Genomic DNA, 19,007 nt, shown 5'->3' with positions numbered 1-19,007 from the left:
AAGAATAAAAAAAAGAAAAAATAAATAAATTAAAAAAAAAAAAAAAGAGTGGGTTTTTTGCCTGAATAAACTTTCCCGCTTGTGCTGCTCGCTCATCTGCTGTGTTGTATGTCTGTCCTTGAATGATTTCTCATGACAAGACCAAGAACCTTCCACAGCTTCTTTGGTTCTGCCTGGGTTGAGGCCCCAGGGCCCTGGGTCTCCACAGCGTAGAGGTTGCTTTCGGGCAGCAGGCTTGAGCAATGGAAACTTGATCAAGGTGAAAGGGCCCCTGATAAGCCCTGGCTGAATACAGACAAGCCCATTAGGTGACCCACATCAGAATATCCATAAGCCCTCACTGACCAATGGGCTACTTACAACCAGGCACAGTTACCAAAAAAGGGAAAATTCCATACATTCCCCATACCTCTTCACCTTCCGCCCTTTAAATACAGCCGCCCACCACTCCCTCCTTGCTGTCTGTCCTTTGCTCTCCTACCTGCGGCTGTCTTAAGGTGTATTCGGTAAACTTCTATCTCCTTTGTTCTGCTTCAAGTGAGTTCTTTCATCTCAGGCACCATTGACTTCCACCAGATCATCACCGCGCCACACATGGGGGCCCCCATCCGATAGGGAGAGATACCGCATGCAGTTCACCTGGCAACCATTGTGTCCTTTAATTTTCACTGTCAGTATAAAACAGGCTGCTACCGAACTTACAAATTTTTGAGGAAGAGAAATCTCTAGATAGGTAAAATCAGGCATTTGTGGCAGATATTCTTGGTTCAGGGATGAGTCATGGAGAGACCTCACAATGTTGTCCTAAGATAAGATGAACATATCCAACTGTTCAGGGCCAGGACGGTGATAGGCTCTTCTGTGGCTTGACAAGGGCTGTTCCTCCCAATGCTCCCATGGTGCTCAAACCTCAGTCTTTCTCTACCCGACAATATCCTCATCTGCAAGAGAACTGCAAGGCTTTGCTCCCCCCTTCCCCGCCCCCGACAAATAAATAAAATCTTACCAAAAAAAAGGCTTTGAACTGACTGCTCTGCTCTGGAGAATCCAGAATCGGTTGCTGTAACCCATTTGCCCACACAAAGCATTTTACTGGTGGAAACCTCCAAGGTAATCAGCATGGTCATCCCTTTGGACCTAAAGACAGGTGTCATAATTCTTAAGGAACTGGCAGGGTGCTTGACTTTTTCTCTGGGGCAGGAAAATCAAACCAAAACAAATGTTGACTCATAGGTGGAGTGTTGTGTTGGTGTGTGTAGACATTGAGTATGTAGTGTAGTGGTTAGAAAACACCTGGGTCAGTTATTTAACCTTGCAGAGAGGAAGGATCCTTGTTTTGGAAATGAGGGCTCATTACTCTCATCACTGTTATTACCATCTTTATTATTGTCCTTTTATTCAGAGACACTGGCCTTAGGCAAAATTGCTAACCCTTCAAAACTGTCTCCCCAACAGCTTTCTCTTCCCCTCCCTGCTCGCTGTTTCTCCTCCTCTCTTATTCTCCGGTTGCATTCTTGGCTCCTCTTACCTTTTCCTATACTCTGTTTCCCCATCCTCATCCTGCCACAACTCAGCAAGCTCACTTCTATTCCCCGTATGGACTGATTTCTTCCATATAACCGTAGACTGCTAGTCACACATCTAAAAGGAATTTAAAATGCTCAAAGGAGCATTCCAGGAGGAGAAGCCAGGGCAACACCCATGGGCATGATGCAATTTTTTTTGTCTCTCCTTCACAGAGATAAATAAACTTCTCACAGGATAAATAAACTTTTGCCCAATACACCCTATCTACATACGGTCTATTTCCTACCCCTGAAGTTTGTCTCAGGACCTTACATCAATCTTTCTCATTCTTCCAGCCATGCAGCTGCCCTCAGCTCACTAGGGTTGGCCTGACTCAGGGGGTTCCAAGAGTACATTCCACTAGCCCGTTCCAGAGAACAACATCAAAAAGGCATGTTTCAGAGTGCTCTGGCCAGTTAGAAGTTCTTGACTTCTAACTTGACCCCTACTAGTGATCTTAGGATTGTTTTTAATTACTTTTTTCTTTATTTGTCTGTATTTCTTCCATTTTCCCTCAACTTTTTATTTTGCAAAATTTAAACTCTAGAGTGGAAATAAATGAAGACCAACTAAATGACAACAAGCAAAGGCTATTTGTTCAGAGCTTGCTATCCCAAGGAAGTCAGCTGTCATCACTTGAGTTTTGGCAGAGACTCAAAGGCAGACGGAAAAGTGAGAAAGCTTTATAGTGGAAAAAAAGGAAGGCTTCAGGTATGCCTTGATTGGAGGCTGTTGGCATGGGGAAGCTGTAGACAGTCTATCTAGAAGCAAGGTGTCCTCTGTGATCGGTTAGGGGAGCATATTTGGCTTTCCCTGGTTGGTCCTAAGTTGGGAGCAAGGAAAGTATTAGGAAAGCTGTCAGTTACTAATCAAATCTTGGCCACTTGGGACTGATTATTACAGGATTATTGCTTGGCTTCCTGGATTGTTACTAGAGATGGTGGTCTGAGTTCCTATAGGTCTGACTTAAAGATAATAGGCTGGTTTCCTGAGCTGACGAACATTGTAAGGGAAAAATACAAATTAAAAATAAGAGGCTTGATCCTTCCTGTTGAAAATGAGGGAAGTGATTACCCTCCTCTCCTTTTCCTTTGAACATTTACTTTAGAAAACTTGCAAGTACAAACATATCACAGTACTTTGCATTACTGTGATGAATGATTTAATTAACATGTGAGACCATAAAGGAACTAAATATTTAAGTAAGGTCTCAATAAATGCTGAAAGGACTATCTGCTACATTCATTGAAAGGAACATATTATTTGCTAGTATTTAATTTAATTTATCTTATTTAAATATTTTTATTTATTTATTTGACAGAGAGAGAAACAGCAAGAGAGGGAACACAAGCAGGGGGAGTGGGAGAGGGAGAATCAGAGAGGGAACACAAGCAGCGGGGAGTGGAGGGAGAAGCAGGCCTCTCGCTGAGCAGGGAGCCCCATGCGGGGCTTGATCCCAGGCCGCTGGGATCATGAGCTGAGCCGAAGGCAGACGCTTAACGACTGAGCCACCCAGGCACCCCTAGTATTTAATTTTAGCAAGATATTTACAGCACATGCAAAAGGGGGCCACAGGCCAATACCTGGATGGCTCTCTATTGGAGCTAGGGAAAGAACTTTACATTGCAGTGTAATGCAAGCCTTCTACTGATCCAGAAGGATTCTGGTGGGAACTTTCAAATGCCCTAAAATTGAGCATACAGCATTTGATACACAGATTGGAACATAAAGTACTTCTCAAAATTTTCTAACCTTTGAGGAGCTAGTTAAGACTCCAATTCAAGAGGCCTGAGATTCTGCATTTCTAATAAGTTACCAGGAGATGTTGATGCTGCTGGTGCCTCGACCACACTCTGAGTATCAGGGTCTTGAATTTCCTGCTTGTATATAAATTTTCATCATCTGGACTACCAGCAAGGTAAGGATGGCAGAAAATTTAAGGTTAAACTCTCCAGCAGTATTGCAGAATGCTAGAGCCTAGAATACTAACATTCTATGCTGAAGAGGGAAGGGATAAGCATGTGCCAAACATCGCATTTATCTGTATCAGGCATCTTTCCAAAAGGGTGCTTATCTACTTGCTTCAGATACAGGACAATAAAGTGGGTGGCAAAGTTGGTACCCCACTGGGAAAGCTGAAACACCTGGCTTGTGAGTCTCTGAGCATTTCTTATTTGAAGTGTATAGTCCAACATAGGATCCATTTCTTGAGGGGAATAGACCAAGGCTCCTCCCTCCACTGAAGGATCCAGTGAGTTCAAGGTAAGCATGAGTCCTCAAGCACTATGCAGTGATTGAATCGGGGAAGCCATGCACACGGCGTAGTAAAGGAACTTCAGCCAGGTAAGGAGAGTGCAGTACTTTCTCTCCTGATTAGAAAATGCTTTCAGACTTGCCGGTTTGGATGCTGAACATGCAGCATCCCAGGATCAAAGGGAGCTCTGCTGTAATGACCAGGTTCTTTCCAGTTGACTGGTTCTTTTTATGGCCCTATCAAGAAGGTCACTTCCATCTTCTGAGAATCTCTGTTGTTGTTGTTGTTTTAGGTTAAAACATAGTTACTGTGGTTTATTCAAATGTGTATGTGCCCTAACATACACAGACACACGTATGCAATCACAACTGGAGAGCTCATCAAAAGTGTCAGTAAGACCTTCCCAAGACCTATCCATAGACTCTGAGTTTCTCATCTGGCTGAGCAGGAGGCATAATAGTTCAACTGATATTTTAATTAAAAATTTTTTTTATTATTCCTTTAAGTAGGCTTCATGCCCAGCCTGGGGCTTGAACTCACCACCCTGAGATCAAGGGTAACATGCTGCACCCACTAAGCCAGCCAGGCCCCCTCCACCGATATTTTAAATATTTATTCTCTCCCTTCCCATTTCCTCCCCACTTCTTTCAAGTAATAAAAAGCCCCAGGTTCTTTTCTCCCTTTCGGACTCATGCTTCCTTATCTTACTGAGGTGGTTACACATAACTTCTAGGTTCTCTCCAACTTGAGATGAACGCCAGTCTTCCCACATCAGTCTTTCCAAAGTGACAGAGACTTTTGTATACTGCTGAAGGCAGTTAGCTCACACTCGCTTTTTTCTGCGGATTCTGAAACAGAAAGTGAAATTTCTTAGAAGTCGTACCCTTCAGCCAAAAGGGCTGGCTACAGTTATTTGAATCCCTCCGCCTCCAGGGTGTAGGGCGCAGAAGCCACACCTTTGACCATTCCAATAGACTGGATGGTGCCCACCCGCCTTCCTTGCTGGCAGCCTCCAAGCCTGCGCCTGGCTCCTGACTCTGGAAGCTTCTGGAAAGAAGAAGAACTTGGTTGGAGCCTAAGGGTGGACACCCATGTCTGCCCAGGTTGCTCAGAGTGCCCATGAACTAGAACTAGAGAGAGGAAAGCAGAAGGCAAAAAGGCAGCACTTAATATGTTGTCTGCAAGGAGGGGTCGGGTGCGGTAGGGGTGGAGGTGGCAAGGTGCAGGGGGTATGGCCCAGCAGGCGGCGAGCCTGGCGGGGATGGGGTGCTGATGCGTTGCCCAAGAAGACCCCGCCTCCGACCCGGGTCGGTCCAGGCCCTTTCCTTAGTTGGGCGCCAGCCTTCTCCTGGCCCCACTTCCGCGCGTCGGTCTACAGCCACCAGATGCTCCCTGCGCCCTATTTCCAAGCAGCTTTTCTAGAACTTCTTTTCTGTTCGTCGCCCCCTCCCGTGGCAGCGAGGACGGGAGCTAGCAGGACCTTCGCCCCGTGAAGAGCCAATGAAGAACAACTTTTTCTCTCTCCGCGCAACCCCAGGCCCCCGACCCTCAGGCCACCAGGACTTGGGGTAAGACCTCAGAGAGCCCTCAGGCAAGGAGAGGCAGGAGATGGGAGAGGGGGAGGAGGGGCCTCAAGGGTTTGGAAACTTCAAGAGTTTGGAAACTAGACTCCTGGGAGAATTTCTGGTTCCAGAGACCCAGAAATGGCCAACCAGAAACAGCAAAAGAAGAACATAGATAAGAGAGAATCCAGGGCTTTGAGCCGAGTAGAGTTCACGGACAGGTACGAGATCCCACTTTGGGTCAGGAGGCCGCAGGTATCACTCATGAAACTTTTTCCTAGCTTTCCCTCTGCTCCTTCCAAAAGAAACCGCATGGAGCTAGTGGCGTCTGGACCCAAGGGAAGCCCGGAACCCATCCCTTTCTGGGCTGGGGACGCTCCTGGAATGCAACATCCCTTGGGGGGGGGGGGGTCAACTTTTGTCCCTGTCTAAGGGAAATGGTTCGGGAACTACAGCAGTGCGATGGTTACTGACCAAGAAGGCCGCAACTAGACCCAGTCTCTCCATTCTGACTGAACCTGCAGTACGAGGGGACCAAGGAGTTCCCCTGGAACGCGGTGGCAGGCTGGCCAGATCTGTGAGCGAAGGGGCGCCTCCTGCTGGATCTGAACTCCGACCTCATTCGCGCAGAGACTCAGCCGCGGACTAAGGACTCCACAGCAAGGAGCTCCTTATTCAGTCTTCTCTAATTACCTGCAATAAGTCGCTGGCGGGATTTTTTTTTTTCTGTGTCTTATTGCCTAGGTTAAAGAAAAGGTAGAAATCTTCCAAAGACATTCACACTGATAATCGTTGACTACCTTGTGGCTCACTTCCCAGGCGTGTGAGAATACGATGATTCCTCCTTTCCTGTGTTTGCTCAGATCCCTAGGGATGAATGAAAACGCTGCGGGGAACCCTACTAACCATGAAGAAAAAAATTCGAATTTTGAGCCCCCACGCTGGGATGGGTAAATAACTTAGAGATGGAAAAAAAACCTCCGCGGCAAATGGTAGTGTGGCCGAGCGGTCTAAGGCGCTGGATTTAGGCTCCAGTCTCTTCGGAGGCGTGGGTTCGAATCCCACCACTGCCATTACTGTATTTTAATCTAGCTGCAAATCCCAAATACTGTTCTTTGTTAGAAGGGAGTTTGAAGAAGACTATGTACCAGTAACTATTTGAAATTCCTCTTCCCCCTTGCAAAGTTTCTAGCGGACACTGATTTCTCTATTTGCACGTCAAACCCCCTTGGTTTACTGCTTGAGATCCTCCCGCTCTTCTGATATTCCCTCCCAGGCTTGGTATTTGCACTGGACCTTCCTCTTGTCTAGGCTTTTGCGCTGCTTTTGGGTTCCCTCAGTCGGGAACGTTTTTGGTCTTCCTCTTCTAAAATCCACACTCACACAGATTCATTCTTATGACGTGGCTTAGGCATCATCTGGTCAGGAAGACTTCCCAGAAATTGCCTACCCACCCCCCCACCCCCCATCATCCCGCCGCTGACACTCATTTAGGAGCTGCAGCTCTATACTCTGAGAAATAACCTGCACAGACCCGATTTTGGTTTTAATTTCAATTACATTACTTTTGTAATTGAATATGATGAATGAATGAGAAAGCCAATACTTCCCAGGCTTCAAGCTCTCACTCCGGCATCATTGCTTCATGGGGTGGTGTTGGGTAGGTAAACAGCTATTTTGAATTTGACTTTGCAGGTTTGTGATTCCAAAACACGTCCAAGCTGATTCTTGGCTGACTCCTTGCATGGGGTCCAGGGAGTGTGTGCTGTGAATGGTGTTGGCTTAGCCACTCCCCAGTCCCTTCCAAGTGAATCTACTTATCTTGGAGATTGTCCAGGTCTCTAAACCACTCGACCGCAATACCTGTGCAGAGCCTGATTCAGCGTGTGAAAGAGGAGAGGATACACTCAGGGACTGCTTAGTGGTGTCCTCCTAGAAGGGCTGTTTCACTGCACTTTTCAGCCATTTACAGCCCCTGTTACAGTCCTACTCCTGGATTTGAGCAGGCAGCTCCCCTGGAGAAAGTAGAGAATTTCCCAGGAGTGTCAAGAGGAATGAGTGAAATAAATGGAGGAGGGAACTAGGACTCTGCAAGAACCAAGGTCTATTTTCCAGAACCACTTTTTATGACTTTCCCCCTCCTCATTCAAAATCCTCTTCCGTGTTCTCCCAGGCCCCCTCATTTCACTTTGATGACTCCTCTTTGATGTTCCCTTCCTTTTCACCCACCTCTTACCAAGAAAATCTTGGGCACCCGAGGTTTTCATAAAAGAGACCATATTTTTCTCAGAAATGGAGAGATTTCTCTCTTAGCCATTGTGAGGATACAGCGACAAGGCAGCTGTCTACAAGCCAATAAGTGGGGCTTTGGCAGACGCCAAATCTGTCGACACCTGGATCTTGGATTTCCCAGTCTCCAGAACTGTGAGCGATACATTTTTGGCATAAGCTACAATGATATTTTTGTTATAGCCGCTGAACTGACCAAGACTAACAGTTTTAGGTTTACAGCAAAATTGGGTAAGAAAATACAGAGTTCCTACATACCTTCTCTCCTCCCTACCCATCACACAGCCTCCTTCCCATCAACCTCCTGCACTAGTGAGATACATTTGTTACAGTGAATGAACCAACAATTATATATCATTATCAATTCAAGTCCATAGTTTACATTAGGATATACTCTTTGTATGAGGCACTCAATGGGTTTTGACAACTGTATAATGACATATATCCACCATTACACTCTAGTATCATACAGAATAGTTTCACTGCCCTAAAAATTGTGCTCTGCCGATGCATCCCTCCCTCCCTTTAACCATTGGCAACCACTGATCTTTTTACTGCCTCCATAATTTTGCATTTTCCAGAATGTCATATATTTGGAATCATAGAGTATGTAGCTGTTTCAGATTGGCTTCTTGCACTTAGTAATATGCATTTAAAGTTTCTCCATATCATTTCATGGCTTGATGTCTCATTTCTTCCTAGTGCTGAATAAATATTCCATTTGTATCAATGTACTACAGTTTATTGTGGTTTTTGTGTGGATATACTTTTCAACTCATTGAGGTAGTTACCTAGGAACATGATTCCTGGATTGCATGATAAGAGTGTGTTTAGTTTTGTAAGAAACTGCCAAAATGTCTTCCACAGTGGCAAAGAATATGTTTAAACTTCATTTTGTAAGGTTAAAACACTGTTTTTCTTAATTAATGTGATGTATACACGTGATATGTTTTGGAAAAAAAAACCCAAACTATGAAGAATACAAATCACCCACAAATAACTATATTTTGCCATATCTCCTTTTCTCATGTATAAATGATAAACTTATAGAAATAGAATAGAATACTTGACCAAACACTGTCTTTTTTAAGGTTCCTGATTTATAATGCTCAGTGCCCTCCAGAAACTAGTGACATTCTACAAGAATGTCGTTCTCACTACACCCTGGTCAGTATTAAATATTAACCAACATTTTCTAATTTGGTGATGAAACAATATCCAATATCCTCTCGTTTAAATTAGTATTTCTTTCTTATTAATGGAGGAACAGCTCCATATGCATATTTAGGCTTTTGCATTGCTTATTTTCTATTGTGTATTTATCCTTTCCAAGGGCAGACTTTCTAATGTGTTTCTCCTTAACCTCTGATTTCTCTAGTATACATTATTCGCAGTTATGAAAAAGTGTAAGTATCTGGTGAGGTTGAGGGATGTCACCCCAATATTTAATCAACGTAAACTGGTCCCAAAGATTAGGAGGTAACAGATGCAAATCTAATACGAAAGCCATTGGTTCACATTTCCCAGTAAACCGAGTAAACCGAAGCACATCTACTGCATGATCACGAAGACGATTAAGTGAAGTTAAGTTTCTTGGCCGATGGAAAGTGCTCTCTTGTTGCCTGAAAATAGAATCATAGTAAATGTTTCAGGTGATCCGGTTGGGAGGATAAAACTTTCCGGAAGTTGAGTAGGAGACATCGTCAAAATGCGACGCACGTCCTTCGCTCCGGAGTCGAACCAGCGACCTAAGGGCGACAGCAGCTGCTTCCCTCTACAGCCCTCCGCTCTACCAGCTGAGCTATCGACGGGTGCGACATCGCTCCCTTAGTGTAGATTTTTGTGGATGTAGGAACAGCTAGTGAGACGTCTGGCCTCTTTGTATTTGAGGTTCAGACTAAGATTGAAGCTCACCAAGTCCCCGGAGAGTCTTACCTATAACAAATCGAATCCCAGGGAGTAGCCTGGGGCCTCGGACGCGGTCTCTGAGTCCGAGAAAGTGAGCATGGAAGCAGAGCAGAAGCCCGATGGGGGCGCATCTGCCTAGCGTCTGCACTGCGCTGCCCGATTAACCCGAGAACCGGTCGCTCCAGAGGCGCAGGAGAAACCCGGCGCCCGGCTGGCTGCACTTGGGAGGTGCGCAGGACTCCACGCCGCCGGGGCCATGGCTATCAATGGGCCTACGTTGCCCGGTTCCGCAAATACGGAGGTGTCGACTCCTGCCAACCCACTGTGTCTTCTAGCAGAGACTTGAGTAATCTGGCTCCTCTCCCGCTTACTGACAGGTACAGACACCTCACTTTTTCCTCGGGGTCACAGGAGCCCAGATTCCCTGATCTTCTGTCCTATGATCTTCTGTCCTGGATCTCCAGGATCCGATTTTCCCAGAAAGATTGCACAGTACCTTTTTTCTCCAAGTCGGTTTCAATAAGTGGACAAAAACGGAGAATGACGTTGTGGGAAAACAAGGAACCCACTTAAGGCTCCAGCGAGATTTGAACTCGCGACCCCTGGTTTACAAGACCAGTGCTCTAACCCCTGAGCTATGGAGCCGACCCAAGGCCTGTTGTTACGGTTGAATCCCTTGTTTTAAAAAAACGGCAGCCAACTGGCTTTTACATCTGAAGTTTAACAGACGATTCAAACAATTCAAACTTGAAAGGAATTTGTTTTGAAGGAAGTACCTTCAAACAAGCGAGTGAGGAAGAAACATGTTCTTGACTAGGCCTAAACTAGGATGAAAGTCTTCTCCAAGAGCACTGGTACGTGCTCCTCAGCCTCAATCCTGACAAGTCCCTGAGCTCGGGCCACAGCAGGGCCTCGAGGGGAGGGAGGCCTGGGGTCAAGTGGGGTAGGGTGAGGGTGCCTTACAGAAGAGAAGGAATGGAAGACCTGGCAGCAGCCTCACTGTCTCCAGTCTGCTCGGATTCGTAAAACGAACTGCTCCAGCTCTTATAGATAACGTTTGGGGTTGTTTTCTGTTTTGTTTTTTAAAGGGAGGTGGCTTTATCTAAGCACAGTTCGTACCCCTCCGGCCCTCAGAATCTGGTCGCAGGGGCAGTGAGGACACGAAGGCATCCAGATCTCCCTCCCCCACTCCCCAAGCCTTTCCCCGGAATCAGGCTCGGCCACAGAGGCGCCGGGCCTGAGATCCCTCCAGGTTTCCTGAAGCAGACGCTGGCTAAAAGAGAGCAAACCCTTTCCTCGGTCCTTTAACGCTCTCTGCTGACAACTTGGAGTGCAAGAGGCAGCTTCTTCTCTGGTTGTAAATGCCCAGCCTGAAGTCCAGAACTGATAGAAAGTGGCCACTCGTAGGAAGATTAGAAAGGGAGCGCTCCTCTTCTCCTTTTCTCTCCTCTGGTAGCCCGTCCAGGAGTCTGGTGCCTGGTTCAGGAGATTCAGTAACTGTTTACCGAGTTTACGCCCTGTGCCAGGAACGTGTTAGGCACAGGGTAGACAATGTGACCAAGGCAGACAAGCCAGAGCCCAAGAACTTCATTCCCCAAGCAGAAAGCCCTGCAGAGTAAGGACAACGTCCTCCCTTCCCTTTCCACCCGCCACCTTCTGGGTGATAGAGAAGCGGCAGGTCCAGCCTTCTTTGAAAGAGGGTATGGGAAGCGGACAACTCTTCCCCGAGGTCACCTTCTGCCCGCCCATAAAGGGTACCTTAAATCTAGACCTAAAGCACAAAGTTTATTATGTAAGGCTGAAAGGAAACAGCCAAAGCATACATGCAAGGGTTGAGAGAGAGACAGCCGAGCGGACTAAGGCAGTAGTTCTAGGATTTGACCTTCATGGGGCCCATCGCGTCGAGTTCTTCCGCTCACCCTGGAGGTAACCTTTGCCTCTTAGTGACGTCGGTGGTTCTTATTGTTCCTATATCCTTACGCCCCCAGACGCCTGCGGTGGTTCTGTTCCTAACCCTGTAAGCAGCCATACCCCACCTGGGGAGGGTCCACGGACAGACTCGCAGCTCAGCCTGAGCTTCTTCATGAACATTCCTACCTCTGGAACGGTGTGGCTCAGGTTCTTCCGAATGCGCACACTGATGTTCTTGAGGTCTGGAGGAAACCTCTGGACTTATGAGCAGCGTCAAAAACAGTATGATGCAGCTAATAGGATGAATGAACATTCTAAAAGAGAAAAACCCACCTTCAGGGCTGGCTCGTTGGTCTAGTGGTATGATTCTCGCTTTGGGTGCGAGAGGTCCCGGGTTCAAATCCCGGACGAGCCCAGTGTTTTTTATTTTTGTTTTTTTGTTTTTCCCTCCGCCTCCCCTTTAGAGCCAAATAAAGCCAACACCATCCAAGCCTAAATCCACCTAGGTTGAGGCCCGTCCCAGCCTGGACCTGTTTCGAGAACAGCTTCCAAGCAAGTTGGACCTTCTGTGGACCAGTACAAGGACAACGAAGATGCTACCGCGAGCCAAGGGCTTCATGAGATCGGGGTGCCCCAGTTTGGCTTTGACAGGCTCTTTTGTCAGGAATAGCTTGCTCCGGCGATTCTTACCCAGGCACTTCGCGGGGGGGAAAGCTAGTGCACTTCTCGCTAGGGCATTTCACACGGAACAGAGTGGTACCTGGAGGTGTGTTAGGATCACAATGCCGGGCCAGAATCCTCTTCCTGAGGCCGGGGCCCACAGCAGAGATCGCTTCGCGGTGCGGAATCTAGCCCCCGCCTGGGAGCCCCGCCCGGTGAGGAGCGCCACTGCGCTCTTGGTTCCGGACACCATCTAGCCCACAGTCACAAGTGCCCCGGCAGTCTTCCGAATAATGCAAAGTTGCAGCCTGGGGACCCTTGCGCTCCAAAGGCGCAGACATCCCTTCCATGCAAAGAGAGCCCAGTTGAGTATTTTCCAAGACTCAATACAACGTAGTGATATCAAGTCGTCTTGCCATTTTTAGCAAGAATCCACCAGACCCCTTAGTGCTCTTTGATTGCTTAGCTGGAAAACCAGCCGGCTTTCCAGCTAAGTGTGAAGTGTCTACCTGAAACCTGACAGTGTGGTTGCTTCCGGTTTGTGGAAGTAGCCCAAACCTGTGAACTGCTCAAATGATAGGCCTTCAAGTTTGCTTATCTTCCGAAACTGCTTGTACAAGGGGAATCTTTGATTGGATTTCTGACTGACACGATCATATTTGTCCTTTCCGAGGTTCCTATCTTGGAAAGGTTATGTGGCCAGGCAAGAATCAAGGGTTTGGTGATTGGTGATTGGAAGGAGGGAAAAGAGAGGGTAGAATCTGCCAGGATGCCCTGCCTCCCCGTTAGCAGTCCTGCCAGAAATGTGATATATCTAGCCTGGGCTTTGATGCGGGGATGTGTTTGCTACTGGGAGATGCACAGTAGGAAGCTGGATATAAAGTCCTGGGGTTCAGGAGAAAGATTCAATCTAGAGAAAGGAATTTTAAGAATTAAAACCACAGTAATTGTATGCATGGTGGCAGGTGGGAGCTACACTTGTGGTGAGCACAGTATAGACTTATTGAATCACTATGTTGTACACCTGAAACTAATGGAACACTGTGTGTCAACTACAATTAAAAAAAAAAAACCCACAAGGTGGTGGTTAACGTTGGTTTGGAGAAGAACGCACAGGAAAGAGCATTCACAGAGAAAGAATTTAAGGACAGGCTCTGGTGATCACCAGTGTGTAAAAAGTTGAGAATGGAATCCAGTGAGTGGAGGAACTGGAAAAGAAAGCCTCATGGCAGTCACTTGCTCTGACAGCTGATTTGATTCCTCAGGGGCTGTTGACAGCCTTTACCAGCATTTAAAGCAGAAAGTGTAGGGAAGATGTTGTATTCATTCTGCCCATGGGTGTTATTAACTGAGAATAATGCTTATATTAATGTATTAGCTTGCAGTTTCCCAGATGAGACAAATATTTGTAAAGTTTTTTCGTAATACTTATTTTTTATTAAGTTTTTATTTTAATTCTAATACAGTTAACCCATAGTGTTATATTAGTTTCAGATGAACAATATGGTGATTCAACAATTCCATACATCACCCAGTGCTCATCACAAGTGCCCTCCTTAATCCCCATCACCTATTTCACCCACCCCCCAGCCCACTCCCCTCTGATAACCCCAGATGACACAAATTTTGTGTATGAAGGCAGAGCTTCAGTTAAGAATTCTCAAAGATGACTTTTTCCTAGAAGCAGACAAATGTGTTGATTGCTGCAAGGGAAATTTTTTTCTCATCTGATGTTTCACTGATAATAACCCTCTAAGTGTTCTAGCTGTATGTGAGAGGTTCAGCTTCGAATAGTCACTGGAATAAGCCTAATGTGGGAATGAGTACTAACACTCAAACTGCTGGTTACTTGAGTTTAGCATCTCTCTCAGGGCAGTGATTATCATCTGCTCATGAGTCTTTAATTCATTCAACAAATATTTCCTGGGCACATCCTATGGACCAGGCTCTGTTCTAGGTGTTTGAAATGCATTCTTATTTTCAGCTTCCTCTTAATTTGTGAATTCTAGGAATAACTTTACAATTAGCTAATATTTAAGAGCTTTATTGAAGAGGATACACCTGCAAAACAGAACAAAGCAGCTGGAAATGTGGCGAGAAAACCAGGCAAATGCAGTCCCAGGGAACCAAAGAACAAAACTATTTTAAATAAGAGTCCGAGATCAGTTGTGTGAAGTGCTGCTGACATTCAGATGAAGAGTAAACAATTCCTTATGGAACAGGAACTTGTAAAATAAGATTGAAAAAATAAAATTGCAGGGCGCCTGGGTGGCTCAGTCGTTAAGCGTCTGCCTTTGGCTCAGGTCATGATCCCAGGGTCCTGGGATCGAGTCCCACATCGGGCCCCCTGCTCCGCGGGGAAGCCTGCTTCTCCCTCTCCCACTCCCCCTGCTTGTGTTCCCTCTCTCGCTGTGTCTCTCTCTGTCAAATAAATAAATAAAAAATCTTAAAAAAAAAAAATAAATAAAATTGCAAAAAAAAAAAAGGAAAGAAAAAAGAAAATTGCAGATTGCTTCCTAGTACAATTTTTATTGCGATATTTCCATTCCTAATCACATTCAATTACCTAATATTTCCTCTTATGCTCTATTAGTAAAAATGTCATTTTGTCAGACCCACTTTTAAATTTTACAATGGTCTTATTATATTTTGACCTACAGTCATATATATATACATATATAATCTTTATTTTATTTTATATATTAATATAACTATATATTATATATTAATAGAATTAATATAATTTTATTATATATTATAACATCTATATCTATATAGTCTGTGAGTTCCTTGGCAGCAGGGACCATGCATGTGTATCTCTCCTTACCAACTTATTTCTCAGAACATGGTACTCGATAAACTTTTATTGAACTGAGTCCCAAGTAATTTCCCACAAATAAATAATTTTGAAAATAGATAGTTTAATGTGCTTTATTGCCAAAATATGGCAGTGGTTCTTTCCAAAAATATTATAAGCTGTTATATGAATTCTTCTCCTTGGCCAGTGTCTGGGATTGGCTTCAGATTTTTAGGCTCTGTGAAAGTAGGGAGTTTTTAACTTTCTGGGCAGCACTCCTAGGTCACCCCAGAAGAATTCTTTTTCCCTTTCAAACCACTGGTCATTCCTTCCATTCCTTTAGTTTTCACTCAGAAATACTTTGGGGATTGAAATATTTAGTGTGTGTGTGTGTGTATTATTAATAGAATTTGATGAAAGCATTACTATTTCCAGTGCCCGCTGAAGCTTTATGGCCGTCTCTCTGCATGCTAATACTCAGCTTGCCAATTTTGCAGCAGTATTTTGAGGTTGATGTGCTTTCCATACTTGTATATATATAAGCATTGTCTCTATGTATACAAACAGACTCTAACATGGGATCAATCCCCATTTAATGGGTGATAGCCTCTGAAAACTTCTCTAACAAGAAAATACTAGAGAGGGTAAATCAATTTTCATGTGATTTCCAATGTCGTTTTGTAAACCCCCTTGTCATCCCTATTCCTTTGAATTATTATTTATCTCTCAGTCTTCCTCTCTAAAATCAAGGCTGCTTGAGGTGAGGAACCATTTCTTGTTCATCTTAGCATATATCAGAGTATCCAACAAAGAGGCTTCACAGACCTTTGCTGAACAAATGAACAAATAAATGGAAAAAAAGTGAATGAACAAATAAATGAATTTTTGTCCAAGATGTCCAAAGGCACCACAGATAGGAATCCTCACTCCCTTTCAAATTCAGTGAGGAACATAAAACGTACCACAAAGTCTGGTTCCTGGTTGGTAAACAGCTGGCATTCGTAATTCTTTGATATTAAAGGTCCTTGTCCCAATTCCAATTTTACTAAAAACAAAACAAAATTGAACACAACAGATATAAGAATGTAAAAAATGGACAAATGAAAGGGACGTAATCCAGTGAAAAAATGATTGATGTCTTTAATTCATCTTTGTAATACAGTACAAATTAGAAAACCACATTAAATGCTCTTATTTGTGAATTTTCTCTTGGATCTGCTTTTGCAAAGACACCTGGGATTACTGTGGAGAAGTGAATAAGTCCCTTATTCAATTTGCTTTACCTCATTTCCACCTGACAGTAAATGCAATGTTTTTGATGAAGTGTATATAAAAATACACAGATAATCCATTTTAAAATATTTATTTATTTTTAAGATTATAAGGAAATTTTTCTTAAGATTCTTGATTTTCATAAACAACTGAAAGACTCTACTGAGAACTTTAATCAGTTTTTAACTTTTGGCAAAGGTCACAAATAGATCTCTCAAAGAATTGGATTAAAACTGTGGATCTTTGGGGCACTTGGGTGGCTCAGTTGTTAAGTGTCTGCCTTTGTCTCAGGTCATGATCCCAGGGTCCTGGGATTGAGCCCTACACTGGGGCTCCCTGGTTGGCGGGAAGCCTGTTTCTCCCTCTCCCACTCCCCCTGCTTGTGTTCCCTCTCTTGCTGTGTCTCTTTCTGTCAAATAAATAAATAAGATCTTAAAAAAAAACACAAAAAAACCCTGTGGATCCCCTTCCCAGACAAATGCATATAAGGTCAAACACATAAAATTTACATACTAATGGGGCTTATACATTTTCTTTCTTTTTAACCTTCAAATTTTATTTAAATTCTAGTTAGGCAATAAGTTTTCTGAAGCCCATCCTTAGACTCCTTGGTGACTATGGACTCTTAGGTTAAGATCTCACAGATTGGAGGATCTTATGATGTAATGATGGTATTGATTATGATGTATCAATAATAATAATATGGCTTTATAGATGATACAGATTCAAGGAATTTTGCTTGAAAGAGGAAGGCAGCCTTGATGACTTTGAAGTTCTTTCGTGGTTCCAAAATTTGGCCATTTGGTGATGTCCATGATGACCATAGGAAAGAGAGAGAAGACTTGGACTCAAGACTGGTTATTACACTCCCTTCACTTTCACTTCACTGTCTTCCTATTGAAACTCTTAGCAAGTAGAAGATCTGCCAAAAAGCCTGCTCCCACCTTCCTAAACATATCTTTCAAAGCTTCCTTGACGCGCTCATTGCGTAAGGCATAAATGAATGGATTCAGCAGTGGTGTCACAAATGTTGTTACCACGCTCACTGCCCAGTTAGTATCCATAAAGCCACTCTGTGCTGGTTGCACATAGAGAAAAATGGCACTTCCATAGAAGAGAGTCACCACTATCAAATGGGAGGTACAGGTAGAGAAGGCCTTCTGACGGCCTGAAACAGAGGGGATGCGCAGGACAGCCAGAACTATGTGGCCATAGGACACAGCAGTAATCATTAGTGAGGATACAATGACAAGAGAGGCCAGTACAAAGTCAGTTTCCTCCAACTTCTTGGTGTCGGTGCATGCCAGGCGGAGCAGTGGGCCACTGTCACAGAAGAAGTGCTGTACCACAGTATCCTGCTCACAGAAAGAAAGTAAGGCCACAGCGACTGTGGGGCCAAGCACAGGGAAAAGTCCCCCCATCCAGCAAGGGGTAGTGCAGAGGGTGACAGATGGCCAGGTAGCGATCCACAGACATGACAGCCAACAGCAGGGACTCAGAGGCCCCAAGAAAGAAGTAGAAATAGGATTGAGTAATACAGGCAGCAAAGGAAATAGTGTGTTGCCTTGAGAGGAAATTGCTCAGCATCTTGGGAATGATGACAGAAGTGAGCAAGATCTCTAGGCAGGACAGGTTACCCAGAAAGAAGTACATGGGAGTCTGCAGGCGAGTATCAGCTCCTACCAGCCCAACAATCAGCATGTTGCCTGTTAGAGTCAGCAGACAGACAAGAAGGAAGACAGAAAACAGTTCTGCTTTTGTGCTGTTGAGATTCGGGAAACCTGCCAAGATGAACTCCGTCACACCACTGCTCTGGTTCTCGCCCAGAGCCATTATCTTTCCCGCCTGTGGGACAACAGGAACATGATCCTGGTGAGGACACGTCTTCTCCAGAACAATCCTGAAACTTATTTTATCCTGATATGGCGCACATGTCCCCACTTTCTCCAACCCCTGTTAAGATTTGAAGAACCTGAGGTCCTCATCTAATTACTTTTAAAGCTGGAGAAGATTTTCCAGGCAAGGTAGCTAACACTTAGGTATGAAAATGCCAGGAGCCTCCATTCTCAGATCCTAAATGGCGATGCCTCATTGTTATAATAATGAGATCATTGACCATCTGAGTTGGACAAAAATATCGAAAAAAATGATTTCATGAAGAATATGATTCCCATTCCACCAGGATCAGGACTTAAGCAGACTGCATAGCTTTGAATCCCATCATCTCCATTTTCTAGCCAAGTAGCCTTGGAAGAGTTGTTTAATCACCCCTGTGCTCCTTGATCATGAAATGCTATGAGAAGCAAGTGAAATAGGAGTGCAAAGCATTCAAAAGAGTTTCTAGCACTTAGCTGACAAACGATGTGGTAGAGAAAGCTCTATAAGTTAGGGCACCAGACTCTAGATTTGGCTTGCCATTTCCCTTGGAAGGGGATCAACGCATCCAGCTTATTTGTCCTTCAACTGCTCGGCTATGGAATGGGTCATAGGACTCTAGGTCATTAGTACATCTATTATATAAAATTACCTTTTTCATGGAGAATTTCCCCAGCAACCTAAGGGCCTAATTGAACTCAGCTTGTCATAAAATGCTTGCTTATCTAAAGCAAGTTATGTCATATTTAAAAGGGAGAATAGGGCTAAACTACACTGAATCATTTGATCAGGTATCCACATCTATTTATTTAATGTCAATGTTAAGCCAAGTATTCTGGGGACTATTAGGATGAGTTTCCTTTTTTTTTTTTTTAAGATTTATTTATTTATTTAGAGAGAGAAAGAGTGGGTG

The 19,007-nt window shown here is 44.4% G+C and overlaps 1 protein-coding gene and 3 non-coding genes across 4 annotated transcripts; 2 read left to right on the top strand and 2 right to left on the bottom strand.

Annotated features, from left to right (window-relative positions):
* The first annotated feature begins 6,373 nt into the window (after positions 1-6,373).
* TRNAL-UAG (transfer RNA leucine (anticodon UAG)) lies at positions 6,374-6,455 on the top strand. Its single transcript has one exon. It is a non-coding gene; the product is annotated as a tRNA-Leu (tRNA).
* A 3,696-nt stretch (positions 6,456-10,151) lies between these two features.
* Positions 10,152-10,224, bottom strand: TRNAT-UGU (transfer RNA threonine (anticodon UGU)). Its single transcript has one exon. It is a non-coding gene; the product is annotated as a tRNA-Thr (tRNA).
* A 1,609-nt stretch (positions 10,225-11,833) lies between these two features.
* On the top strand, positions 11,834-11,905 carry TRNAP-UGG (transfer RNA proline (anticodon UGG)). Its single transcript has one exon. It is a non-coding gene; the product is annotated as a tRNA-Pro (tRNA).
* A 5,192-nt stretch (positions 11,906-17,097) lies between these two features.
* OR6S1 (olfactory receptor family 6 subfamily S member 1) lies at positions 17,098-18,080 on the bottom strand. The gene is given in 2 exon segments (XM_031025977.2): positions 17,098-17,647; positions 17,649-18,080. Coding segments are annotated over 2 exon segments (954 nt in total). The 5' UTR covers positions 18,053-18,080.
* Positions 18,081-19,007: the final 927 nt, after the last annotated feature.

Source organism: Leptonychotes weddellii, chromosome 9 (assembly GCF_054177405.1).
Source record: "Leptonychotes weddellii isolate Sample4059 chromosome 9, ASM5417740v2, whole genome shotgun sequence".
In the NCBI taxonomy this organism is placed as follows: Eukaryota; Metazoa; Chordata; class Mammalia; order Carnivora; family Phocidae; genus Leptonychotes; species Leptonychotes weddellii.
This window is presented reverse-complemented; position numbering and strand designations above follow the sequence as displayed.